The sequence below is a fragment of the Saimiri boliviensis genome, chromosome 14, assembly GCF_048565385.1.
Source record: "Saimiri boliviensis isolate mSaiBol1 chromosome 14, mSaiBol1.pri, whole genome shotgun sequence".
Lineage (NCBI taxonomy): Eukaryota > Metazoa > Chordata > Mammalia > Primates > Cebidae > Saimiri > Saimiri boliviensis.
Window position 1 is genome coordinate 32,636,485 of NC_133462.1, and position 27,420 is coordinate 32,663,904.

General features: G+C 45.6%; 2 protein-coding genes and 1 pseudogene across 10 annotated transcripts in view; 2 read left to right on the plus strand and 1 right to left on the minus strand.

Moving 5' to 3' along the window:
- ADGRE3 (adhesion G protein-coupled receptor E3) overlaps positions 1-7,412 on the plus strand; it is a 46,343-nt gene extending 38,931 nt beyond the window's left edge. The window contains exons 15-16 of one of the 2 annotated variants that reach the window (XM_074384501.1): positions 1,864-1,971; positions 6,757-7,412. In XM_074384501.1, coding sequence (XP_074240602.1) covers positions 1,864-1,971; positions 6,757-6,765 — 117 coding nt within the window. In that variant the 3' untranslated portion in view covers positions 6,766-7,412. The remainder of the gene's footprint in view (positions 1-1,863; positions 1,972-6,756) is intronic. The other variant, XM_010352468.2, reaches the window with a different exon arrangement.
- Positions 7,413-9,601: 2,189 nt separating this feature from the next.
- Positions 9,602-27,420, minus strand: part of CLEC17A (C-type lectin domain containing 17A) — a 29,313-nt gene continuing 11,494 nt past the window's right edge. For 7 of the 8 annotated variants that reach the window (XM_074384507.1, XM_074384506.1, XM_074384505.1 and 4 more), the window contains 4 exons: positions 25,239-25,334; positions 24,887-25,038; positions 17,987-18,096; positions 9,602-15,392 (listed from right to left, as the gene is read on the minus strand). In XM_074384507.1, coding sequence (XP_074240608.1) covers positions 15,260-15,392; positions 17,987-18,096; positions 24,887-25,038; positions 25,239-25,334 — 491 coding nt within the window. In that variant the 3' untranslated portion in view covers positions 9,602-15,259. The other variant, XM_074384508.1, reaches the window with a different exon arrangement.
- LOC120362918 (U2 spliceosomal RNA) lies at positions 23,160-23,331 on the plus strand (annotated as a pseudogene).

Below are 27,420 nucleotides of genomic sequence, written 5' to 3' on the forward strand. Positions count from 1 at the left end.
CTTGAGAGCAACCATCAAACCTTGACTGATGGGAGCTGGTGGATAAATACCCCAGCTCCCTCCTCCCTCAGGCAAGTTGACTCTGAAGTAGTTCCATGCTATACTGCGGAGCTCCTAAATGGAGCTGAGCCCCGGATGCCCACAATGGAAACATCCTTAATTATGCATCCTTTACTAGCTGCCTACTCTTCCCTGTCCTGTGTCCTCACTGCCCTACTGGTGCTTTTTGGGATCACCCCTCAAATAAACTCTTTACACTTCAACCCTTGTTGCAGAGTCTGCTTCTGAGGTACCCAAAACGAAGATACATGGAAGGATGCTACCAAAATATTACTGATGATTTTCACTAGATCGAGGAATTATCAGTAACTTCTATTTTCTTCCTTTTGCATATGCAAATCTTATAAATTTTCTTTTTCTTTTCTTTTTCTTTTTTTTTTTTTTTTTTTTTTGAGATGGAGTCTCACTCTCTCTTACAGGCTGGAGGGCAGTGGCAAGATCTCAGCTCACTACAGGCTCTGCCTCCCAGGTTCAAGCGATTCTCCTGTCTCAGCCTCTGGAGCAGCTGTGATTATAGGCATGTGCCACCATGACCGGCTAATTTTTATATTTTTAGTAGAGACAGGATTTCACCATGTTGGCCATGCTGTCTGGAACTCCTGACCTCAGGTGATCTGCCCACCTTGGCCTCCCACAGTGCTAAGATCACAGGTGTGAGCCACTGTGCCCAACTATAAATTTTCTACAACAATTATATACCCTGTAATGGAAAATTTTTTATCATGGCAAAATATATATAATATAAAGTTTACCTTTTTAATTATTTTTAAATGTACCAACTGTTCAGCAGCATTGCATTCACCATGTCATGCAAGCATTGTCAACATCCGCCTCCAGAACTTTCCTGTTCCCAAACTGAAACTCCATCCCCATTAAACACTAACTCTCCATTCTCCTCCCCCCAGGCCCTGGAAACCACTGTTGTACTGTATGTCTGTATGGATTTGACTACTGTAGTGTGGGAAATAGAAAAGTTCCTCTTCAAAGTTTCTTGTTTAAGAAAAATCTGTGTTAGAAAATAATAGTTTGTTTTAAACACTTTCTTTAAAAGCCGTCTTGCTCTCTGTTGGAAGCCCTATCCTATGTAGCTGTTAGACATGCCTACAGGCGCGTAGTACATTCTATGTCCTTGTACTTTAACCGAGATATCTGTGCTGAACGTGCTCACAGGCATGTCCCAGCTCACAGCCTCTGCCCCTTCCTTATTTGGACTTCCCTTTTTTGCTCTCTATTGCTTGTACCTGTCTAGAAAAGTTTCAAGTTATTAGTCAATCGGGTTTTAGTTTAGATTGTAAGGTCTGGCCCCAGCCAACAGAGATCAGACACAGCAGTAAGGACAACCCCAAATTCGGAAGAAATAAATTTGTCTGCTTTCCTTTGTTCGTTGTACTCTCATGGCAAGACTGCTAGTGGGAGTACCCTTTCTGCAGGAAGCAAAAAGAATCGCTTTGCTGAGAGATCCTTCGACCCACTAACAATTTTTCTTTGCAGCACCGAGCATCTATTTCCAACTTCTATTTCCAACATTTAGGGACCTCATATAAGTAGAACCACACAGTATTTGCATTTTCGTGACCAGCTTATTTCACTCAGCCTGATGTCCTTAAGGTTCATCCGTGTGGTAGTATGTGTCAGAATCTCCTTCCTTTGTAAGACTGAATAATATTCAATTGTATGTATAGACCACATTTTGTGAAAAGAAATATGTAATAATGCATATCTATCTTCTTCCTGACTCACTGACTTTTCTGCTCTTCACTAATGTTAGCAAAACCCATCCAGGTATTTCCTTTGATGTTCCAGGTCCAGAAACAATATCAAAAGTGGTTTAGAGAGATGCTCAAATCAAAATCTGAGTCTGAGACATACACACTTTCCAGCAAAGTGGGTCCTGACTCAAAACCCAGTGAGGTAAGTGAACACGGAAATTGTTCTGTTTTACATACTCCTCTCTTGACACTGCAAACTGCCTCTAGTTTGGGGGAGTTTTTTGTTTGTTTGTTTTTTAAGTTCTGAGGTTACATGTGCAGGATGTGCAGGTTTGTTACATAGGTAAACGTGTACCATGGTGGTTTGCTGCACCTATCAACCCATCACTTAGGTATTAAGACCAGCATTAGCTGGGCGCAGTGGCTCATGCTTGTAATCCCAGCACTTTGGGAGGCTGAGGCGAGCGCATCATCTGAGGTCAGGAGTTCAAGACCAGCCTGACCAACATGGTGAAACCTTCTCTACTAAAATACAAAAAAAATTAGCCAGTCTTGGTGGGCGCCTGTAATCCAGCTGCTTGGGAGGCTGAGGCAGGAGAATCCCTCGAACCCTGGAGGCGGAGGTTGTGAGCCGAGATCATGCCATTGCACTCCAACCTGGGCAACAAGAGTGAAACTCCATCTCAAAAAAAAAGGGAGGCATTGGGTGCGGTGGCTCATGCCTGTAATCCAAGCACTTTGGGAGGCTGAGGTGGGCGGGTTACAAATTCAGGAGATCGAGACCATCCTGGCTAACAAGGTGAAACCCCTCTCTACTAAAAATACGAAAAATTAGCTGGGCGTGGTGGTGTGTGCCTGTAATCCCAGCTCTTGGGAGGCTGAGGCAGGAGAATCACTTAAACCTGGGATCCGGAGGATGCAATGAGCCAAGATCGCACCACTGCACCCCAGCCTGGGCGAGAGTGCGAGACTCCCTCTCAAATTAAAAAAAAAAAAAAGGAAGCCAGGTGTGGTGGTGCATGCCTGTAGCCCCAGCTGCTTAGGAAGCTGAGATAGGAGGATTGCTTGAGCCCAGTTTGATACCAGCCTGGGAAACATAGGGTAGCTTTGAGGAGCTATTCTTAGTACAAACTCCCCTTCCTGGTGGGTATGAGGAAGAGTCCTTTTCCTGATAATCTGGCGAGTTCCTCAGTCTTGTTATATTGTTCCTCAGTGACTCATCGATGCTCACTAACAGCACGTGAGCTGGTTTTTGTATGTACTTTCATTGTGCAGAGATGTATGGGTTATCACCAGAACCAGGGCAATCTAACATAGACTCCCATTGGGGGAAATTTCCAAGCATAGGCATAGCAGAGTGAACATCTTCCCCCAAATCCCCACTGTCCACAGAGATGTGGATGTGAGCCCCACAGAATTGGGGTGCGCCATGGAAAAAGCTCCAGAGGAGGGATTCTACCCCAGCTGCTCTGCATAATTACAGAGGAGGAGTGCAGGGAATCATAGGACCTTTCTGTGGGTGGAAATGGCCCTGTTAGAAAGACGATACTTCTGGAATCTGGTTGCTGGTATTCTCGTCTTCCATTGCACTATCAGGCTCAGTGCACCATAGAATGAGCTTTAAGCACTATGTGACATTACGCTTCCATATTTGTTCCGTATTTGGCTTTTTTAATAAATGACAGAACAGACATCTAAAAAGAGGCTGGGCATGGTGGCTCACACCTGTAATCCCAACACTTTGGGAGGCCAAGGCAGGAGGATCACTTGAGTCCAAGAGTTTAAGACCAGCCTAGGCAATATAATGAGACCCTGTCTTTTCTTTTCCTTTTTTTTTTTTTTTTCCAGATGGACTCTCACTCTGTCGCCCAGCCTGGAGTGCAGTGGCACAATCTCGGCTCACTGCAACCTACACCTCCTGGGTTCAAGTGATTCTCCTGCCTCAGCCTCCCCATTAGCTGGGATTACAGGCTCCCACCACTACATCCGGCTAATTTTTTTGTGTTTTTAGTAGAGATGGGGTTTCATTATGTTGCCCAGCTGGTCTCGAACTCCTGACCTCAAGTGATCTGCCCACCTTGGCCTCCCAAAGTGCTGGGATTACAGGCATGAGCCACCTTGCTGGATCCCATCTCTTTTTTCTTAATTAAATAAATAAATAAATAAAATGAAAAGAGAGATTTCTGGGTGGGCAAGATGGGCTCCTAAGGCCTGAATCCACAAAATCTCTTCCTATCTAATTTGTTGTCATGCCTCTCATGTGCACAGCCACCACATCCACTCACTAAATGGCCTTAGAAAATGTTTTTATGACAGGTGCGGTGGCTCACACCTATAATCCCAGCACTTTGGAAGGCGGAGGCGGGTGGATCTCCTGAGGTCAAGGGTTCCAGACCAGCCTTGCCAACATGGCAAAACCCCGTCTGTACTAAAAATACAAAAAGAGCTGGGTGTGATGGCGGTCGCCTGTAATCTTAGCTACTCAGGAGGCTACAGCAAGAGAATCACTTGAACCCGGGAGGCGAAGGTTGTAGCGAGCCAAGGTCAAGCCAATGCACACCAGCCTAGGTGACAAGAGAAAAACTCCATCTAAAAAAAAAAAAAAAAGAATACGTTTCTACCATAAGTGGAGAAATTTTTGATAAATCATCTTTAACATTTCTTGAGATAATATGTTATTTTCCTCAGTAGTAGAAATATTGAGGTCACTGAAGAAGCATCTATTCCTTATTAGAGGTAAGGAGGTGAATTAATTCTATATCTTTCCAACACCAAAAGGAAAATGGGACTAGGAAAACTTTTGGGGCATGTTAGGTGATGCCCCCAAAAAAATTTATTAATATGGCCAGGCTCAGTGACTCATGCCTGTAATCGTAGCACTTTGGGAGGCTGAGGCAGGTTGATCACCTGAGGTCAGGAGTTCGAGACCAGCCTGACCAACATGGCAAAACCCCATCTGTACTAAAAATACACAACTTAGATGTGCATGGTGGCAGGTGCCTGTAATCCCAGCTACTCAGGAGACTGAGGCAGGAGAATCGCTTGAACCTCGGAGGCGGAGGTTGCAGTGAGCTGAGATTGCGCTGCTGCACTCCAGCCTGGGTGACACAGCGAGACTCTGTCTCAAAAAAAAAAAAAAAAAAAAAAAGGTTAATTATTCTCAACAAGAGTAAAATTATTATAGGTGCAGACTGTTGATTGTGACCTATGAAAGGTTTCCCAGATAATCCAGAATAATTCCCAAAGCTGCCAGCATTCCAGTTACTGGTTCTCCACAATAAAATAAGGAAATCATTTTCATCACTTAACATTTTGGAAATTGAATAATACGAATGTATCTTTGGAAGGGGAAAATATCTAATATAACCTGGGCAACATAATGAGACCCTGTCTCTACAAAAACATTAAAGAATTAACCAGGTGTGGTGGTGCATGCCTGTAGTTTCAGCTATTTGGGAGCCTGAGGCAAAAGGATTGCTTGAGCCCAGGAGGCAGAAGTTGCAATGAGCCAAGATTATGCCACTGTACTCCAGCCTGGATGACAGAGCAAAGCCCTGTCTCAAAGAAAAAAATATATATGTATATGTATATGTGTGTGTGTGTGTGTGTGTGTATGTGTATACATACACACACATATACATATCTTTTTTCTTTTTTTTAAATTTATTTATTTTATTTTAGGTTCATACTATATCTGGCATTTCTTCCCATGTTATCCCTCCTATTAATCTCTCTTTAAGAAATACATCAGCTTTGTCCGAGCGTGGTGGCTCATGCCTGTAATCCTAGCACTTTGGGAGACCAAAGGAGGAGGTTCACTTGAGGTCAGGAGTGTTTTGTTTTGTTTTGTTTTTTGTTTTGTTTTGAGGTGGAGTTTCACTCTTGTTGTTCAGGCTAGAGAGCAATGGTGTGATCTCGGCTCACCGCAACCTCCACCTCCTGGGTTCAAGCAATTCTTCTGCCTCAGCCTCCTGAGAAGCTGGGACTACAGGCATGTGCCACCACACCCAGCTAATTTTTGTATTTTTAGTGGAGGCAGTGTTTCTCCATGTTGGTCAGGCTGGTCTCAAACTCCCAACCTCAAGCGATCCACCCACCTCGGCCTCCCAAAGGGCTGGATTTACAGCTGTGAACCACTGCCCCCAGCCCAAGGTCAGGAGTTTGAGACTAGCCTGGGCAACAATGTAAGACCCCATATCTACAGAAAAATATCTTATGCTTTTACTTTTTAGGCACAAAGTTTGAGTAAAAAGCTAATAGAGAAACTCTTTCTCTATGGACAAATTTGACCTTGGGTTAACTTTCTAGCTCTGTTCCCAAGAAACTTGATAAAGTTGGAAGATCAGTTATATCTCCAGGCAATGCTGCCTATAGGAAAAGTCATGCTTGACTTTTAAGTTGCATCTGGATGGGAAATTCTGTGAATGAACCATAAATACCAGGAAGGAAGACATAACTTTGAACTTCTTGCACACGGTAACTCCTATAACTAGACTAGGAACCACTAACCTCATAGGCTTCTGCAGGAAATGTTGGTTCCTCTATGGAGCTTGAGGCTGTTAAACCAAGCTGTAAGTTGTGGGGTGCAAAGAGAATAATTGTTGAGTTCTACAGTGTGTCAGGCACTATGTTAGATAATGGGCATTCAAAGAAGAACAAAGACAACAAGACTCTAATCTTTCTTCGTAGACAAAAGACATCCAGGAGCTAAAATTCCAGAGTCGGGTATTATATCTGAAAACTTATCAAAAAGAAGCATTCTTCTTGCTGAATTTTTTATAAGTCTTCCCACTCTAAGCCAAAGAAGACCACATTTGCCCTAGTATTTTTAAATGCTAGGAGATCATGCCATTCTTGCCCGCTGGTTCAAGCTGGGTTTAAAGCACTCCTGCTCTTTCTCCATAGTGTTGATTTCATTTGTTTGCTTTATTATATTATTACATCTGCCTTTAATCTAAACCTCTTTTATGGGGGGATGTTTTTCCAGGACAAGTGAAGAGAAAATATTAAAACTAAAACATTCAACTCTATATGGAAAATCATACCCATGGATCTCTTTGGCATTATGAAGAATGAAGCTTAGGACAAGGGAACTCATGAAACATATCATCCTTGGAGAGGAAATAAACAACCTTTACTTCCCGAAGTGTTTGTTCTGTGTAATAGGCTCTCAATAAATGTGTGGTAAATTGCATCTCTCTTCACTATGGCGTGTTCAGTCAATGCTTGTCCCTGGAAACCCAAATCATGACCACTGCAAATATTTCCTTTACTTTTCATCAGTGAAGAGGTCCTTTTCCTCAAGTTCTTAGTCTGACTCATTCTAAACTTGCTCTTTTTTTTAAAACAGGGTTTCACTCTGTCACCCAGGCTGGAGTGTACTGGCTTAATCGTAGCTCACTACAGCCTCAAACTCCTGAGCTCAAATTATTCTCCCACCTGGGAGAATTCCACGTGGGATTACAAAGTGCTGGGATTACAGGCATAAGCCACCACACTTGGCCATAAACTTGCTCTTTGAACTCATTCATTCCCTCAAACCATTGGCTTCCTACTGCCTTTACTTCTTTGCTGATACTGGCTAACATTTTTTTTTTTTAAGACAGTCTCTGTCACCCACGCTGGAGTGCAGTGGTGTGATCTAGGCTCACTGCAACCTCTGGCTCCTAGGTTCAAATTATTCTCCTGCCTCAGCCTCCCAATAGCTGGGACTACAGGTGCATGCCACCACATCCAGCTAATTTTTGTATTTTTAGTGGATACAGGGTTTTTTCATGTTGGCCAGGCTGGTCTTGAACTCTTGACCTCCAGTGATCCACCCACAACGGGCTCCCAAAGTGCTGAGGTTACAGACGTGAGCCATTGTACCCAATGTGAGATTTTAAGTGAGCTCTAATTGCACCACTGCACTCCACCCTGGGTGACAGAGTGAGACCTTGTCTTAAAAAAAAAAAAAAAAGAAGAGAGGGATCCAAGATGGCTGATCAGTAGCAGCTCGGGATTGTAGCTCCCAGTGAAAGCACAAAGAACGAGAGGACACTGTACCTTCACATGAATTCTTGTTGCGCACGCACCAGGAGATTCCCAGCGGAGGAGCCCCACGGGTCGCCAGCGCGACTCTTGTGACCGGCGAGGCGGTTTTGCCGGCGCCTCGGAGCGTTGGTTCTTGGTGCAGAGTCAGAAAAGCACCATCAATCTTAACGCCGCTGATTTAGTCGGCACAGTGGGTTGCTCAGATTTCGGCGCTGAGAATCAATAAGTTGGACGTCCACTCAGAAACCCAATTACAAAGACGGTAATTATAAAGACGACATGGATAAATCTACAATGAAGGGAAGAAAACAGCCAAAAAAGGCTAAGAATACCCAAGATCAGAACGCCTCTCCCTCAGCAGGGGATCCCAGTTCCTCATCAGCAACGAAACAAGGCTTGATGGAGAACGAGTGTGTTCCAATTACAGAAGCAGGCTACAAAAATGTGGATAATAAGAAACTTCTGTGAATTAAAAGAACTTGTTCTAACACAATCCAGAGAAACTAAGAACTTTGAAAAAAGGTTTGACAAAATGTTAACAAGAATACACAATTTAGAGAGGAATATAAGTGAATTGATGGAGTTGAAAAACACAATACAAGAACTACGTGAAGTATGTACAAGTTTTAACAGTCGAATTGATCAAGCAGAAGAAAGGATATCAGAGGTCGAAGACCAACTCAATGAAATAAAACAAGAAGACAAGATTAGAGAAAAAAAGGATAAAAAGGAACGAGCAAGGTCTCCAAGAAATATGGGACTATGTGAAAAGACCTAATCTACGCTTGATAGGTGTACCTGAATGTGACGAAGAGAATGAATCCAAGCTGGAAAATATGCTTCAGGATATTATTCAGGAAAATTTTCCCAACCTAGTAAGGCAAGATAATATTCAACTCCAGGTAATACAGAGAACACCACAAAGATATTCCTCAAGAAGAGCAACTCCAAGGCACATAATCGTCAGATTTACCCGGGTTGAAATGAAGGAGAAAATACTAAGGGCAGCCAAAGAGAAAGGTCAGGTTACCCACAAAGGGAAGCCTATCAGACTTGCAGCAGATCTCTCAGCAGAAACCCTACAAGCCAGAAGAGAGTGGGGACCAATATTCAACATCCTTAAAGAAAAGAACTTTCAACCCAGAATTTCACATCCAGCCAAGCTAAGCTTCATAAGTGAAGGAAAAGTAAAGTTTTTTGTGAACAAGCAAGCACTCAATTTCATCACCACCAGGCCTGCTTTACAAGAGCTTCTGAAAGAACCACTACACATAGAAAGGAATAAACAGTATTAGCCTTTCTAAAAAATACCAAAAAGAGCATCAATATAATGAAGAATTTACATCAACTAATGGACAAAATAGCCAGCTAATATTAAATGGCAGTATTAAACTCACATATATCATTGTTAATTCTAAATTTAAATTGACTAAATCCCCCAATCCAAAGACAGACAGACAATTTAGATAAAAAACTAAAACCCATCAGTATGCTGCATCCAGACCCGTCTCACATTCAAGGATACACAAAGACTCAAAACAAGGGATGGAGAAAGATTTACCAACCAAACAGAGAGCAAAAATAAATAAATAAAAAGCAGAAGTTACAATTTTTGCCTCTGTTAAAATAGTTGTTAAAGCAACAAAGATCAAAAGAAGCAAAGAAGGACATTATATAATGATAAAAGGATCAATACAACAACAAGAAGAGCTAAAGATCCTAAATATGTACGCACCCAATACAGGAATACCCAGACATATAAGACTAATAAAGAGACTTAGATTCCCACACAATAATAGTCGGAGACTTCAACATTAATATTAGACAGATCAATGAGACAGAAAATTTACAACGATATCCAGGACTTGAACTCAGATCTGGAACAAGTAAACGTAGTTAACATTTATAGAACTCTCCACTTTAAACAAAATATACACTCTTATCAGTACCACATCATATCAACTTAGAAGTTTAAACGAAATGTTGGTTGGCTCCTTGTTTGTTATTCTCTTCCCTCATTTTATTTTATGTCTCCATTATTAAGGACAATTATAGGCATACCCATATTTAGACTGCATTCTAGCCCGGGGAATAAAGCAATACCCCCATTCTCTCTCCCTCTTCCTCTTTCTCTTTCTTCCTCTTCTTTATTCTTTTTATTATTCTTTTTTTCTTTCTCAAAAAAAAAAAAAGAGATACATGTATTCATGAAATAATGGCAAACATTCTCATTTGTTGTATGACGAAAACATCTAATCTGATGTGCATGTATTCTTTAGGTATGGAGAAAGTGAGTGAAGAATACAATACTTTTTCTGACTATTTTACTCACAAAAAAAAAAAGTCAGCAAAATTACTGCAAAAGAAACCCAAATGAAACAGAAGAATGGAAATTATAAAAATCAGAGCAAAGACCAATAAAAAAAAAAAAGAAAGAAAGAAAGAAAAGAAAAGAAAGGAAATGGGTCCGGGCACAGTGGCTCACACCTGTAATCCCAGCACTTTGGGAGGCTAAGGCAGGTGGATTGCCTGAGCTCAGGAGCTCAAGACCAGCCTGGCCACCATGGCGAAACCCCATCTATACTAAAAATACAATAATTAGCTGGGCATTACGGTGCTCCTGTAATCCCAGCTACTTGGGAGGCTGAGGAGAATCACCTGAACCCAGGAGGCAGCGGTTCCAGTGAGCTGACATCACACCACTGCACTCCAGCCTGGACAACAGAGTGAGACTCTGTTTAAAAAAAAAAAAAAAAAAAAGATTGGTGGGAGTTGATAATTATTTTGACCTCACAAAGTCATGGTGAAGATTCAATGAGAGCCACTGCATTTATCTACCATGCAGTACATGTTTGATAAACCATGGTTATTCCTTTTATCCAACTGTTGCTCCCCTGGACCTAAAGTGGCAAAAAGCGACCTCTTTCGTGTTTACCTCTCTGTCCACAATTAGACAATCGTGAGCGATGTGGAAAGCAGCTAGGATGGAACCAGATCCTCCAGGCTTCCCCCGGCAGCATGAGCCAGAGATATGACCGCAGCCCGCAGCTTCCCCATTTCTTAATACACTTATCAGAGAACACTCAAGTTCCCTCTTCCAAAATGTGAGATCTTCCCCTGACCCCACATAAAGTTGCTTGCCACAACAGTCCCCCGGATGGACGGTTTACAACACCACATCCACCCACTCAGCAGGCTGCGGACAGCACCGGAGGTGGCTTTGGTAGTCATGAGTTGGGGCAGGTGCAGGGGTGGGTGGAGGTGAGAACAGAGGACAGAGTCGACCAAAACTCAGTAGTAGGATCATTCTTGCCTGTGAATTGCCACTGCACTCCAGCCTGGGAAACCTACTGAGAACCCACCTCCTAAAAATAAATAACGTGGCCAGGTGCGGTGGCTCACGTCTGTAATCCCAGCACTTTGGGAGGCCAAGGCGAGTGGATCACGTGAGGTCAGGAGTTTGAGAACAGCCTGGCCAACATGGTGAAAGCCTGTCTCTATTAATACAAAAATTAGCCGGGCGTCATGGCACACCCACTACTCATGATGCTGAGGCATGAGAATCACTTGAACCCAGGAGGCGGAGGTTACAGTGAGCCGAGATCGCACCACTGCACTCCAGCCTGGTTGACAGAGTGAGAGTCAGTCTCAAAAAGTAAAAAAATAACGAAATAAAAGAACAAGTAGATTTAAAACAAATCAAAGAAACAGGAAGTGAAATCAGCCCCAACCTCCCCCGCCCTCGCCGTCTCCTTGCTATAATCACCTGTTCTCAGATGAAACAGGAAAGAGTCTGCTATTAATGAAGGGTGATTGTTGATGAATAAATTGATCACAATCCTTGCACTTTGGAAGCTGAGGCAGGAGGATGGGATTGTTTGAGGCCAGGAGTTTAAGCCCAGTCTGGGCAACATAGCAAGACCCCTATCTCTACAAAGAAAAAAATGTTTAATTAGTTGGGTGTGGTAGGGCACACCTGCAGTTCTAGTTATATACACAGGAGTCTGAGGAGGGAGAATCACTTGAGCCCAGGTGTTTGAGGCTGCAGCGAGCTATGATTACAACACTGCACTCCAGCCTGGGCGACAGAGTGAGAACTTGTCTCACATAATAAAATAAGGCCAGGCGTGGTGGCTCACGCCTGTAATCCCAGCACTTTGGGAGGCTGAGGCAGATGGATTACTTGAGGTCAGGAGTTCGAGACCAGCCTGGCCAATATGGCAAAGCCCTGTCTCTACTAAAAATACAAAAATTAGCCAGGCATGGTGGCATGCACCTGTAATCCCAGCTATTAAGGAGGCTGAGGCAGGAGAATCACTTGAACCTGGAAAGCAGAGGTTGCAGTGAGCCGAGATCGTGCTGCTGCACTCCAGCCTGGGCCACAGAGCAAGACTCTGTCTCAAAAAAATAAAATAAAATAAATTGATCCGTTTGGAGAATGTCTACCCATTCTTGGATGCAATTTGGGGATTGTCCAAAGAGAATACTACGTTGAGTATTCCTAGCCAGGAGTAATACCAGCCCTCTAATTGATGTTTGGTTGTCACGTGGCCGGGGGTCACTCTGGAAGTTTGTGAATGCTATGGGCCAAATTGTGCCACCCTTCCCAATTGCATATGTTGAAATTCTAATTCCCAGGACCTCATAATATGACTGTATTTGGAGACAGGATCTTTAAAAAGGTCATTGTAGGCCCAACACAGTGGCTCACACCTGTAATCCCAGCATTTTGGGAGGCCAAGGTGGGCAGACCACTTGAGCCCAGGAGTTCAAAACCAGCCTGGGCAACATGGTAAAATCCCGTTGCTACCAAAATTAGCCAGACGTGGTGGTGTGCACCTGTAATCCCAGCTACACAGGAGGCTGAGGAGGGAGGATGGCTTCAGCCTGGAAGGTGGAAGTTGCAGTGAGCTGAGATCATACCACTGCACTCCAGCTGGGGCAACAGAGCAAGATCCTGTCTCAAAAAAGAAAAAAATAAAGAGGAGGAGGAGATTAGAACCCAGACACACACATACAGGGAAAACCAGGTGAAGACACAGAGAGAAGAGGATCCTTTACAAGCCAAGACCAGAGGCCTCAGAAGAAACTAATGCTGCCAACACCTTGATCTTGGACATCCAGCCTCCAGAACTGAGAAAATGCATTCTGTTGCCGAAGCCACCCAGTCTATGGTCTTTTGTTAGGGCAGCCCCAGCAAACTAACACACAGTAGACAAGGAACACCCAAGGAAGTGGCGTTTTGAGAAGCACTAACATTGCAAGAGCTAATAGCCCAAGGAAGTTCACACAGAAGTAAAGTGAATTTTTTTTTTTTTTTTGAAATGGAGTCTCGCTCTGTCATCCAGGCTGGCATACAGGGGCACAATCTCGGCTCACTGCAACCTCCACCTCCCCTCCTGAGTTCAAGCAATTCTCCTGCACCAGCCTCCCAAATAGTTGGGATTACAGGCACAAGCCACCATACCCAGCTACTTTTCTTATGTGTTTTTAATAAAGACGGGGTTTCACCATATTGGCCAGGCTGGTCTCGAACTCCTGACTCCAGGTGATCTGCCAACCTCAGCCTCCCAAAGTGCTGTGACTACAGGCATGAGCCATCATGCCTGGCCAGTAAAGTGAATAATATCATCAAAGATGTTACAACCCACAGACACAAGGGCGCATGTTGGCAGATATGTCCATTGTTGTCCTGTGTGGATCTGACCTGGTTAGGGCCTGGCCTGGCCACACTATGTAAGTCTTGCTTTTCAGCTGGTATGCCTTTCTGGAAGTTCCAAGGGCCAACCAGGTATGAGGGTGCACACCTGCGGTCTCAGCTACTTGGGAGGCTGAGACAGGAGGATCACTGGAGCCCAGGAGGCGGAGACTACAGTGAGCTATGATCTTACCACTGCACCCCAGCCTGGGCGGCAGAATGAGCTCCTACCTCAAAAAAAAAAAAACAGGATAGAAGTTTTATGGGCCAAGTCTTCTGGCAAAGGTCTGATTCTGCCACTTAGTTTGTGCACACCTCACCCAAGACATTGAGAAAGTTGCTTGTCGAAAATAATTTTTGATGGCTTCTGGGTTACTTGTGTTGTTTAAGACGAGGAAAGAAGCAGTGTCTGGAGAGGAGGACATGGGGTGGGTATGGAAGCTCTCCTGTCTTCTCCACTGACGTTCTGTGATTGTTAGGTTTGTAATTTGCAATGATGGTGGAGACGATGTGAGACCAGCCCACTTAATGTGCAAGGCAGACCCAAAGGTCTAGCTCAAAGGCAAATTTTGCTGCCCGTCACCACTTTCAAAGCTTTTGTTAAAAAAAAAAAAAAAAAAAAAAAGGAAAAGACGGGGAAGGTAAAATAAAAATAAAAATATTGGCCAGGTGCAGTGACACATACCTGTAATCCCAGCACTTTGGAAGCCCGAGGCAGAAGGATTGTTTGATCCCAGGAGTTCGAGACCAGCCTGGGCAACATAGTGAGACCTCACCTCTATAAAAATAATAATAATTTTGAGCCAGGCACAGTGGCTCACACCTGTAATCCTAACAATCTGGGAGGCCCAAGGAGGAGGATCAGTTGAGGCCAGGAGTTTGAGACTGGCCTGGGCAACATAGTGAGACTCCCTCTCTTTAAACACTACAAAAAGTTAGCCAGGCATGGCGGTGCACATGTATAGTCCCAGCTAACTCAGGAGGCTCAGATGAGAGGATCACCTGAGTCCAGAAGTTTGAGGCTGCAGAAAAGGGAGCCCAGTCCCAGTAGAGGTGCCACGATGTTTCATCCCAGGTTCAATAGCAGCCCCAGGGTCCTCAGAGCTAGGATCACTTCTCAAGAGTCATGATCAGGAACTTGGTGACAATCCTTTCAATCCTAGAACTGGGAGACCTCCCATCCCCAAGCCCTGAGTGTCCTCCCAGCTCACTGTCTACTGGGGCAAACCCAAATCTTCACTCCAGAAACAGCCTGACTTGCATCCCTGGAAACTTGCTGCATCCAGGGTGCCAATCCTGTCTGGGGCACACCTGTGTCCATTCATAAAGAGGCAAGGCTGTCCATGAAAGGTCAGGAGATTCTCATCTTTTTTTTTTTTTTTTTTTTTTTTTTTTTTTTTTTTTTTTTTTTTTGAGACGGAGTTTCGCTCTCGTTACCCAGGCTGGAGTGCAATGGCGCGATCTCGGCTCACCGCAACCTCCGCCTCCTGGGCTCAGGCAATTCTCCTGCCTCAGCCTCCTAAGTAGCTGGGATTACAGGCACGCACCACCATGCCCAGCTAACTTTTTGTATTTTTAGTAGAGACGGGGTTTCACCTTGTTGACCAGGATGGTCTCGATCTCTCGACCTCGTGATCCACCCGCCTCGGCCTCCCAAAGTGCTGGGATTACAGGCTTGAGCCACCGCGCCCGGCCTGAGATTCTCATCTTGAAGAGTGAGGGACACTCGAATATGAACCCCTAGCCTCGGCCCTGAGGTTCAACAGGAACACTTCCGCTCGCAAATCCAATACGTAGTTTTGTAGCAAGAGAGATCATTCCAGGTGCCATCTTTGTTCATGCTAGCGCAGTCCTCTTCTTGGATGTTATTGGGTTCCTCTGGCTCCCAGAAGCTGGATGGAGGAAAACGTGGGCAGAGGGAGGGGATTTTTTAGGGGAGTGAAACTCTTCTGTATAATACTGTAATGGTCAATATCTGGCATTATGCATTTGTCAAAACCCGTATCAGGCCCGGCACGGAGGCTTGCACCTGCAAGCCGGATGCCGTGAGCCACCATGCCTGGCCCTGAATCAATTTCTGAATCTGGTCAGTTTCTGTCTTGTCTCCCAAGGACTCTTTCCTTTAAAACCTCCCAACCCAACCTTTCCAACCTCCTAGGAATTGTCACGTCTTAGGTCACGTAGGGTCTGCTTAAAGCAGAGCCTGATTCAAGGACTCAGGAGTGTTTTTTTTTTTTTTTTCTTTTGAGACAGAGTTTTGCTCTTGTCGCCCAGGCTGGAGTGCAATGACACAATCTCAGCCCACTGTAACCTCTGCCTCCCAGGTTCAAGTGATTTTCCTGCTTCAGCCTCCAGAGTAGCTGGGATTACAGGCATGAGCCACCATGCCCAGCTAATTTTTGTGTTTTTAGTAGAGACAGCGTTTCTCCATGTTGGTCAGGCTGGTCTCGAACTCCTGACCTCAGGTGATCCGCCCTCCTCGGCCTCCCAAAGTGCTGGGATTACACGAGTGAGCCACCGCGCCTGGCCGTACGTGGAATTTATTAAAGGATATTCTTAGGAGAGAGGTGAGGGAAGCCGGATGGAGAAGAGAAAGGAATTGAGCAGGAACGTGGACTCAGATGACCCTAGCATCAGCCTGACCCCACAGAGACCACTGGGATGTGAACAGCATCACAGTCATCCCAACTTGTCATAAGGGGTTCAGGCTTATCTTAGGCTGTCACTGGTTGTGAGCTGACCCCAATAGTCGGGTAACATCTTTGGTGAGCACACTCCCATTCAGCTGAGAACAACTTTCTGGAAAAAGCATTCCTGTGAGCTTTTGTAGCCAAAGTTCCACTGGGTGCAGTGGCTCACACCTGTAATCCCAGCACTTTGGGAGGCTGAGGCAGGTGGATCTCTTGAGGTCAGGAGTTCAAGACCAGCCTGGTCAACATGGTGAAACCCTGTCTCTAAGAAAAATACAAAAATTAGCCAGGTGTGGTGGCAGGTGCCTGTAATCCCAGCTACTCGGGAAGCTGAGGCACAATAATCACTTGAACCAGGGAGGCAGAGGTTGCAGTGAGCAGAGATGGTTCCACTGTACACCAGCCTGGGCAACAGAACAAGACTCTGTCTCAAAAGAAAAAAAGAACCCAATGTTGGAAGAAGCCAGGCACCCTCAATGCCTCACCATGCCATACCAGCTCTCCAGAGAGTTACGGACTCTCCAGTTAAAAATTAGATTTTGGCCAGGCATGGTGGCTCACACCTGTAATCCCAGCACTTTGGGAGGCCAAGGTGGGTGGATCACCTGAGGTCAGAAATTCGAGACCAGCCTAGCCAACATAGTGAAAGCCCGTCTCAACTAACAATACAAAAAATCAGCTGAATGTGGTGGCAGGTGCCTGTAATCCCAAGTACTCAAGAGGCTGAGGCAGGAGAACTGTTTGAACCTGGGAGGCAGAGGGTGCAGTGAGCCGAGATCATGCTACTGCACTCCAGCCTGGGCAACAAGAGCAAAACTCCTCAAAAAAAAGTGGGGCAGAGGGAGAGAGATCTTGTAGAGATTATCCTCTGGTTTGTTTTTTTAAAAAAATGAGATCCTGGCCAGACACAGTGGCTCATGCTAATAAATCCCAACACTTTGGGAGGCTGAAGTGGGAGGATCACTAGAGCCCAGAAGCACCAGACCAGCCTGGGCAACTCAGCGAGACCCCATCACTACAAAAAAATTAAAAATTAGCCAGGTGTGGTGGTGCACACCTGTAGTCCCAGCTACTCAGGAGGCTGAAGTAGGAGTATCACTGGAGCCCAGAAGCTGGAGGCTGCAGTGAACTGTGATCACACCATTGCACTCCAACCTACATGACAGAGTGAGACCCTGTGTCTTTTTTTTCATGAGCTCTTGCTCATTATTTTGGCAAATCAAAATCCTCTTCATCAGGCCTGGTGGGATTCACCTGTAATTCCAGCACTTTGGAAGGCCAAAGCCAGAGGATTGCTTGAACTCAGGAGTTCAAGACCAGCCTGGGCAACATGGCAAAACTCCATCTCTACAAACACGTAAAAATTGGCCAGGTCAGGTGTGGTGGTTCACGCCTGTAACCCAGCAATTTGGGAGGCCGAAGCGGGCAGATCACTTGAGGCCAGGGGTTTGAGACCAGCTGGGCCAACATGGCAAAACTCTGTCTCTATTAAAAATACAAAAATTAGCCAAGTGTGGTGGTGCGCACCTGTAATCCCAGCTATTCAGGAGGCTGAGGCAGGAGAACTGCTTGAATCCAGGAGGCAGAGGTTGCAGTGAGCTGCGAGCGTTCCACTGCACTCCGGGCTGGGCAACAGAGAGACTCCGTCTCAGTAAATAAATAAGATAACAAGTAGAGCTGTACTGGTAAGAACCAGCTCCTGACTCCTTCAATCACGTACTCCATCACCTTCTTCTCTCCCCATGATCAGGGCCAACAGAAGAAGCAGAGAGACCCCAGGAAACCTGGGCACTTGCCTTAATGTCACAGGAGACCCATCCAGCCACCTCCAGTTCCCTTCTTGTTCCCTGTCATTCAGCCCCAGCCAGTACACCCGTGGAGAGCCGTGAGCTTTGGCCACAAAATTCTGCAAATACAAACTCCATTCAGCCAGCCATTCCTCTACATGACCCTCGGGGTGAGAACCTACCCCCTACCCTGTCCCACACATTTAGGGCTTGGGAACGTCACCTCCCGAACCCCATCCCCATCCCTATGGCAGGCAGAACAGGACCAGCACCATCCTCCCACTGTAGCATGTGTGGTGGGAATAATCGTGTTACTGTCTCTCATGCAATCTGTGAACTGCTCTGTGCCTCAGTTTCCTCATCTGTAAAATGAGTTAACATTAGCTACCTCCTGGTAGTGTTGTGAGGATTATTTTTTTTTTTTTTTTTTTTTTTTTGAGATGGAGTCTCCCTCTGTCACACAAGCTGAAGCACAGTGGCACAATCTTGGCTCACTGCAACTTCCGCCTTCCTGGGTTCAAGTGATTCTCCCACCTCAGCCTCCTGACTAACTGGGATTACAGGTGCACACCACCACACCTGGCTAATTTTTGTGCTTTTTAGTAGAGATGGGGTTTCACCATGTTGGCCAGGCTGATCTCAAAACTCCTGACGTCCGGTGATCCATCCACCTCAGCCTCCCAAAGTGCTAGGATTATAGGCATGAGCCACCACACCCAGCCTAAATTTTTTTTTTTCTCGAGACACAGTCTCACTCTGTCACCCAGGCTAGGGTGCAGTGGTGTAATCATGGCTCACTGCAGCCTCCCAAAGGTCACTGTAAGTCTCCCAAAGAGCTAGGATTACAGCTAGGATTGCTGTGCCTGGCCTCATACTGTAACAGCTTAGTATTTAGCATTATAACATTTAAGTGACATTTTTAGCGATAATAACTGATATTTTTCGGTTTCTCTTGCACTTTTGCCCCACCTGAAGCCTTAATCTGCATCGAAACAGCACAGGAGTTCATTGTTTCAGGGAAAGAAAGACGGAAGAGGAAAAGCAGGTTTCCTGGCTTTGGTATTTCAAAAGCCCAGACCCTTCAGAAACTGCCTCACACCTGTGATCCCAGCACTTTAGCCAAGGAGGGAGGCTCACTTGAGCCCAGGAGTTCGAGACTAGCCTGAGCAACATACTGAGACCCCCATCTCTACAAAAATGTTAAATAATGAGTCAGACGTGATGGTGCATACCTATAGTCCCAGCCACTCAGGAGGTTGAGGTAGGAGGATCCCTTAAGCCCAAGAGTTCAAGGCTGCAGTGAGCCATGAATGCACCACTGCACTCCAGCCTGGACAACAGAGCAAGAACCTGTCCCGAAAAACAATCAAAATCCTGGCAGGGCGCAGTGGCTCACGCCTGTAATCCCAGCGCTTTGGGAGGCCGAGGTGGCCAGATCATCTGAGGTTGGGAGTTCAAGACCAGCCTGACCAATAGGGAGAAACCCCGTCTCTATTAAAAATACAAAATTAGCTGGGCTTGATGGTGCATACCTATAATCCCAGCTACTCAGATGGCTGAGGCAGGAGAACCGCTTGAACCCAGGAGGCGGAGGTTGCAGTGAGCTGAGATCTCACCGTTGTATGCCAGCCTGGGGAACAAGAGCAAAACTCCATCTCAAAAAAAAAAAAATCAAAATCGCAGACTTTGGAAGACAAGAAAGGACTTATGTCAAAGATTAATGATAGGGAAGAAAATATAGTTAGAAGCAACTCCTCTCCAGGCAAACTAATTTATGGCGAAAGAAATCAGACTAGTATGCCTAGGCATGGTGGCTCACACCTGTAATACCAACACTTTGGGAGGCTGAGGTGGGCAGATCATGAGGTCAAGAGATTGAGACCATCCTGGCCAATGTGGTGAAACCCCGTCTCTACTAAAAACACAAAAATTAGACGGGCGTGGTGGCAGGTGCCTGTAATCCCAGATACTCAGGAGGCTAAAGCAGGAGAATTGCTTGAACCTGGGAGGCAGAAGTTGCAGTGAGCCAAGATAGTGCACTCCAACCCAGGCAACCGTGTGAGACTCTATCTCAAAAAAAAAAAAGAAAAAGAAAAAAAGAAATCAGACAGTGGTTGCAGTCAGGGGCAGGGAGGGATTACTAGAAAAAGGATATGAAAAAACTTTCTAAGGTGGTGGAAAGATTACAAATATTGGTTAGTTTCACAGTTACACAGGTGTATGCATTTGTCAAAGTTGACTGAACATAACACCAAAGACCTGTGCCTTTTACTATATGCAAATCACATCTCACCCAACTTATCACCAAACCAAGATTCCTTAAAATGTGGGGAGGTCAAAGTGCTGGGATTACAGGCGTGAACTATCCTGCCCAGCCCATTTTAGACTTCTTGATTGCCCTATGATCTCAGTTATCTGATGAGTTTAGGAAAAGTTATGATTTTGTAGTTTATCTGGCTTTTGTCGCTGTTAGGATGTGAGTAACACTTGTCTCAGCTTTTTACAGCTTGGAATTCTTTGTGTTTTAAGAATTTTTTACTAGAATCTATTTCATATGTTCTACTGTAGACAATGCCAATTGATGTCTGCTTTTATTTATTTGCAGTTTTTATTTCTTCTTTGACCCAAAGTTATTTAGTGACTTTTTTAAAAAAATATTTCTTTTTTTGAGACAGAGTCTTGCTCTGTCTCCCAGGCTGGAGTGCACTAGTGTGATCTCAGCTCACTGCACCCTCCACCTCCCAGGTTCAAGCGATTCTCCTGCGTCAGCCTCCCAAGTAACTGGGACTACAGGTGCCCGCCACCACGCCCGGCTCATTTTTATATTTTTAGTAGAGTCAGAGTTTCACCATGTTGGTCAGGCTGGTCTCGAACTTCTGACCTCAGGTGATCCACCCGCCTTGGCCTCCCAAAGTACTGGGATTACAGGTGTGAACCACCACAGCCAGCTGAATTTAAACATGTTTAAGGTGATTGAAATTTTTGTTAAAAAAAAAAAAGTATATATATAATCCTGTAGTTATACCCATTGTGTTCAAAGAATGTGAGCAATAAAATTTCTGCTTTGAGAAAAAAAATAAAATGTAGAGAGGTAAGGCCACCAAGGGAAGGAAGTAATAGATGTGGAGACCACAAGTCCCAGAGAGAGGAATCCGGCATCTCATTTCCGGTGAGCACCAGGCGATGGTAAAAACCCCAGGTGGGTTTAGAGACTCTAAAAAGCAGAAGGGGCCTGGGCACTATTTCCTGGGTAAAGTCCCAGGGAGGGGACAGGAAATCAGAGAGCAGAAGGGATTCCTGTCCCATCAGGTTAGACGGAGGCTTAGAAGGCCTCATGGTGTCTTAGACCCCGGAAGGGAATAGGAGCAGAAAGATCTCTTGTGCCCAAGAACAGCAAGAAAACACCTCTAGGCCCAAAAGGCTTTGATGATGGAAGAGTTGTCCCAGTGACTGAGTCCCAGAAAAACAGAAGACTCTTTAACATTTAGAGAGTCCTTGCCATTTCTATGAACCAAAATCAGAGTAGTTTAAGAAGAGGCAACTCGGCTGGGCGCAGTGGCTCATGCCTGTAATCCCAGCACTATAGGAGGCCAAGGCGGACAGATCATCTGAGGTCAGGAGTTCGAGACCAGCCTGACCAACATGGAGAAACCCCACCTCTACTAAAAATACAAATATCAGCTGGGCGTGGTGCCGTACACCTGTAATCCCAGCTACTCAGGAGGCTGAGGCAGGAGAATTGCTTGAACCTGGGAGGCAGAGGTTGCGGTGATTACGCCATTGCACTCTAGCCTGGGTAACAAGAGCGAAACTCCATTTCAAAAAAGAAAAAAAAAGAAGAGGGAACTCATGTGTCTTGGTCATCACTGGATTCTCAATAGGTAGACTAGTCTTCAGCACATAGTAAGTGCTCAGTAAATGTTGGTTGAATTAATGAATCCAGAAGTGAGCTATGGGCTGGGCGCGGTGGCTCACGTCTATAATCCCAGCACTTCAGGAGGTCAAGGAGGGCGGATCACTTGAGATCAGGAGCCAGAGAGCAGCCTGGCCAACATGGTGACACGCCAACTCTACTAAAAAAAATTACAAAACTTAGCCAGGAGTGGTGGTACCTGCCCTGTAGTCACAGTTACTTGGGAGGCTAAAGCAGGATCGCCTGAACCTGGGAGGTGGAAGCTTCAGTGAGCCAAGATCATGCTACTGCACTCCAGCCTGGGCAACAGAGCAAGACTCCGTCTCAGAAACAAAAAACAGTGAGCTATGCTTCTTTGCACAGATTACCTCATTGGATCCTTATCATGACTCACTGAAGCAAGAATTATCATTACACCCATTTTGTAAATGAGAAAACTGAGGCACAGAGAGGTTAAATAGCTTTCCCAGGATCACTCGGTCTGTAGATGTCCTAGTAGATACCAGTTTGGAGTGAAGACAACAAGGACCCGATGTGTGCGCTCCTCCACCTGGACCCCATAAAAGCTGTCCCTGTTTAGAAGTAAAATGGGGGACCCCAATTGACTGAGAGTAAATGTCTACCAGCCTAGTAGAATGAGAACTCAAGAGAGAAACTCTTGCCTGGGCAGCATGGAGAAACCTCATCTCTACAAAAAATTTTAAAACTTAGCTGGTGCCAGGCACAGTAGCTCACGCCTGCAATCCCAGCACTTTGGGAGGCCGAGGCCGGTGGATCACGAGGTCAAGAGATCGAGACCATCCTGGTCAACACGGTGAAACCCCGTCTCTACTAAAAATACAAAAAATTAGCTGGGCATGGTGGTGCGTGCCTGTAATCCCAGCTACTCAGGAGGCTGAGGCAGGAGAATTGCTTGAACCCAGGAAGCAGAGGTTGCGATGAGCCAAGATCGCGCCATTGCACTCCAGCCTGGGTAACAAGAGCGAAACTCCGTCTCGAATTAAAAAAAAAAAAAAAAAAAAAATTGGCTGGTGTGGTGGCGTGCACCTGTAGTCCCAGCTACTTGGTTGGGGGACTGAGGTGGCATCACTTGAGCCCAGGAGGCCAAGGCTGCTGTGAGCCAAGATTGTGCCACTGCACCCCAGCCTGGGTGACAAGGTGAGACCCTGTCTCCCAAAACACATAAATAAATAAATGAAAACACCAACTAAAAGCCAGAGAATGTCAGATCAGATTTTAAAAACCCAAACCCAACTATATACTGTCTGGATCGCTTCTCGGCCTTTTGGCTAAGATCAAGTGTATACTGTCTGGAAAAAAATATATAGTGACATTTTATTTTTAAATATAATGACATAAATAAATTAAAAGTAAAATGGGGCTGGGTGCGGTGCCTCACGCCTGTAATCCCAGCACTTCAGGAGGATGAGGCGGGCAGATCACAAGGTCGAGAGATCGAGACCATCCTGGCCAACATGGTGAAACCCCATCTCTACTAAAGATACAAAAATTAGCTGGGTGTGGTGATATGCGCCTGTAGTCCCAGTTGCTCAGGAGGCTGAGACAGGAGAATCACTTGAACCTGGGAGGAGGAGATTGCAGTGAGCCAAGGTGACAGAGGGAGACTCTTGTCTCAAAAACAAACAAACAAACAAACAAAAAGTAAAATCATTAGAAAACATAAACCGTGAACCTAGGCAACACAGCATGACCCTGTCTCTACAAAAGTAAAAATAATTTGCTGGGTACAGTGACAAGTGCCTGGTAGCCCTAGCTACTCAGGAGGGTGAGGAGAGAATTGCTTGAGCCGAGGAGTTTGAGGCTGCAATGAGCTATGATTATACCACTTCATTCCAGCTTGAGTGACAGAGTGAGACTTTATCTCTAAAAAACAGAAGAAAAGAAGACATAAACCATGCTATAGTGGTATGCCTATGCTCAAGACCAGAGACTTGAAAGCCAGCTACCCAGGCTCAAATCCCTCTAGGTGTAAGTGACCACAGGCAAGTTGCTGAAGCGCACTGTACCTCGGTTTCCTCATCTGTGAAGTAAGGATGATACATGTTGTGCACAAATAGTGATACTTCCTAAATTGTAGTAGCAAGTCAGTAAAGCTGTTTACGAATATTCCAATCCTCTTTCTGGTTGCACACAGGTGAGACTTATTTCCCTACCACCTTAAAAGACAGGTGTGTACATGTGACTTCTTTGTGAGCAAAAGTAAGTGGAAACTCTGACATCGATGTATGATTTGTCTCATCTACTCTTTTTTTTTTTTTTTTCTGAGACAGAGTCTCTGCCCAGGTTGGAGTGCAATGGTGCAATCTCGGCTCACTGCAACCTCCGCCTCCTCGGTCCAAAATGATTCTCCTGCCTCATACTCCCGAGTAGCTGGGATTACAGGCACCCACCACCACATCCAGCTAATTTTTATATTTTTAGTAGAGACGGGGTTTCACCATGTTGGCCAAGCTGGTCTTGAACTCCTGACCTTGTGATCCGCCCACCTCGGCCTCCCAAAGTGCTGGGATTACAGGCATGAGCCCGGCTGCCTCATCTACATTCCCCATTGGGCTATGGAGACTGTCTGTTACTGCATCATAACATAATGTCTTCTGACTGACATGCTAATTTACAAGTTGTCATGAGCCTTGCCTATGTTAATGAATGTAAGATGTAAAGCGTTTGGAATACAAGCTGAAAAATAGAAAGTGCTACCTCACAGGTATTCATTATTGTGTTTTCATGTTAGAGATAAAACTGAATCTTGAAACTTGTAGAGGTTAAATCAACACAATCGGAATTCAAACTCAAAAACAAAGCATATCTCCTTAACTTCTGCATGACGCTATCTTAGGAAGAGCCTGATGCTGAAGTTTTAGTAACTGAAAAGTAATTCTAGTTTCTGCCACCCAGGGAAGGGAGGGACGTGTGCATCCTGAAAGAGAAGCAGGCTGTCCCTGAAGGTTCTCAAAGATTCAGTGGGAACAACTCACGTGCTCAGCAAAACTATTGATGATGACCAAGTGTGAGTAATTCTCCTGGCAGAACATCCGGGCTCCGTCCCATGACTTCGTGGTTGGGGAGAAGTAGTAACACTTGCTCTCAAAGGGGAGCCAACCTTCAGGACAGGTAACTCGGGAGCAGTCTGGAAACCGGACAGGATGCTGTCAGGATGGCCCCAGAACCTGAGCCATGTACATTGTATGCCACATACAGTTGTGCGGGCTCAACTCCAGGGGAACACCATTCACATAGACTGCACTGAGAATCACTTCAGGGCAGTAATGTAATGTGCCAGCTCTGCCATGGCCCCTGTCCCTGGGCAATTACCCAAGCCTCACTCACCTAATAAGCCCCAAAGTTCCACCAGGGACTGGTTGGTGTCAGCTCTTACACGGTCAATGTCATGCTTCAGGCCAGCTAGCCCTGCCATGCCAGTCACTGTCAGAAGGGATGGGCTTGAGGATTAGAGACTCAGAACCCACCCCATCCATCCACCACGGACTGCAGACACATCACAGAGAAGCAAATGTGGACTCCACTGCGTCCACATTCCAGTGGGTCATGCTTGAGCTCAAAAACCACATGTACAGTACTCAGAATCTGAGAATGGCTCAGAGGAGGGATCAATCCCTGGGACCTGGGGAAGAGTAAGGATGGTGGGCACCCTGGAGGAAGTGGGTTTTAAAGGAAGACAATGCCGGGCACAGTGGCTCATGCCTGTAATCCCAGGAATTTGGGAGGCCAAGGCAGACAGATCACGAGGTCAGGCGATCGAGATCATCCTGGTTAACATGGTGAAACTTCGTCCCTACCAAAAATACAAAAAATTAGCCGAGAGTGCCACAACACGCCTGTAGTTCCAGCTACTAGGGAGACTGAGGCAGGAGAATCACTTGAACCAGAGAGGTGGAGGTTGTGGTGAGCCGAGACCACACCATTGCACTCCAGCCTGGGCAACAAGAGGGAAATGCCATCGCAAAAAAATAAATAAATAAAACAAAGGAAGAAAGTGATTTGATAACCGTGAGGTGAGGAAGAAGCCCGCCAGGCAAGAACTATCTTCAAAGCAAAGATGCGAGCCGGGCGCGGTGGCTCAGGCCTGTAATCCCAGCACTTTGGGAGGCCGAGGCCGGTGGATCACGAGGTCAAGAGATCGAGACCATCCTGGTCAACATGGTGAAACCCCGTCTCCACTAAAAATACAAAAAATTAGCTGGGCATGGTGGCATGTGCCTGTAATCCCAGCTACTCAGGAGGCTGAGGCAGGAGAATTGCCTGAACCCAGGAGGCGGAGGTTGCGGTGAGCCGAGATCGCGCCATTGCACTCCAGCCTGGGTAACAAGAGCGAAACTCCGTCTCAAAAAAAAAAAAAAGGCTGGGCATAGCGGCTCAAGCCTGTAATCCCAGCACTTTGGGAGGCCAAGGTAGGCAGATCATTTGATGTCAAGAGTTCAAGACCAGCCTGGCCTACATGGTAAAACCCCGTCTCTAATAAAAATACAAAAATTAGCTGGGTGTGGTGATGCATACCTGTAATCCCAGCTACTCAGGAGGCTGAGGCAGGAAAATCGCTGAACCCCAGAGGCAGAAGTTGCAGTGAGTCAAGATCACACCACTGCACTCCAGCCTGAGCAACAGAGTGAGACTCTGTCGCAAAATTTAAAAAAAAAAAAAACTAAAAAACTAAAAAAGAAAGCAAAAATAGCAAGCATGTTGCAGTGAGCTGGCAAAGCCTATAAGGGTGGAGAGAAAACTCAGAAAAGCTTGAGATCAAAGTAGAATGAGCTCAGATGTCTGGATCCTTTATTTTATTTTTTTTAGACAGAGTCCTGCTCTGTCCCACAGGCTGGATTGCAGTGATGTGATGGTGGTTCATTGCAGCCTCGACCTCCTGGCCCCAAGTGATCCTCCCACCTCAGCCTCCTGAGTAGCTAAGACTACAGGCACACAACACCATGCCTGGCTAATTTTTTTTTTTTTCTTTGTAGGAACATGGTCTTGCTAGATGGGGCATGGAGACTCATGCCCATAACCCCAGCACTTTGGGAGGCCGAGGCAGGTGAATTACCTGAGGCCAGGAGTTTGAGACCAGCCTGGCCAATAGGTTGAAACCCCGTCTCTACTAAAAATACAAAATTTAGCCAGGCATGATGGCGCATGCCTGTAGTTCCAGCTACTCTGGAGGCTGAGGCAGGAGAATCGCTTGAATACAGGAGGCAGAGGTTGCAGTGAGCCAAGATCACGCCACTGCACTCCAGCCTGGAGACAGAGCAAGACTCTATCTTAAAAAAAAAAAAAAAAAAAAAAATGAAAGAAAGAAAGAGAAAGTGAAAGTTCTGGGATTACAGGCAGATGCCACTGTACCTGGCCCAGTGTATACTTTATACGTAGACCACATTTCCATTTGGACTGGCCACATTTCAAATATTCAACAGCCACATGAGGCTCGTGGCCGCCATATTGGACAATGGAGGTCAGGGCACATACACACGCATGCACACCTCACAGGGACAGGGGCTGTGTC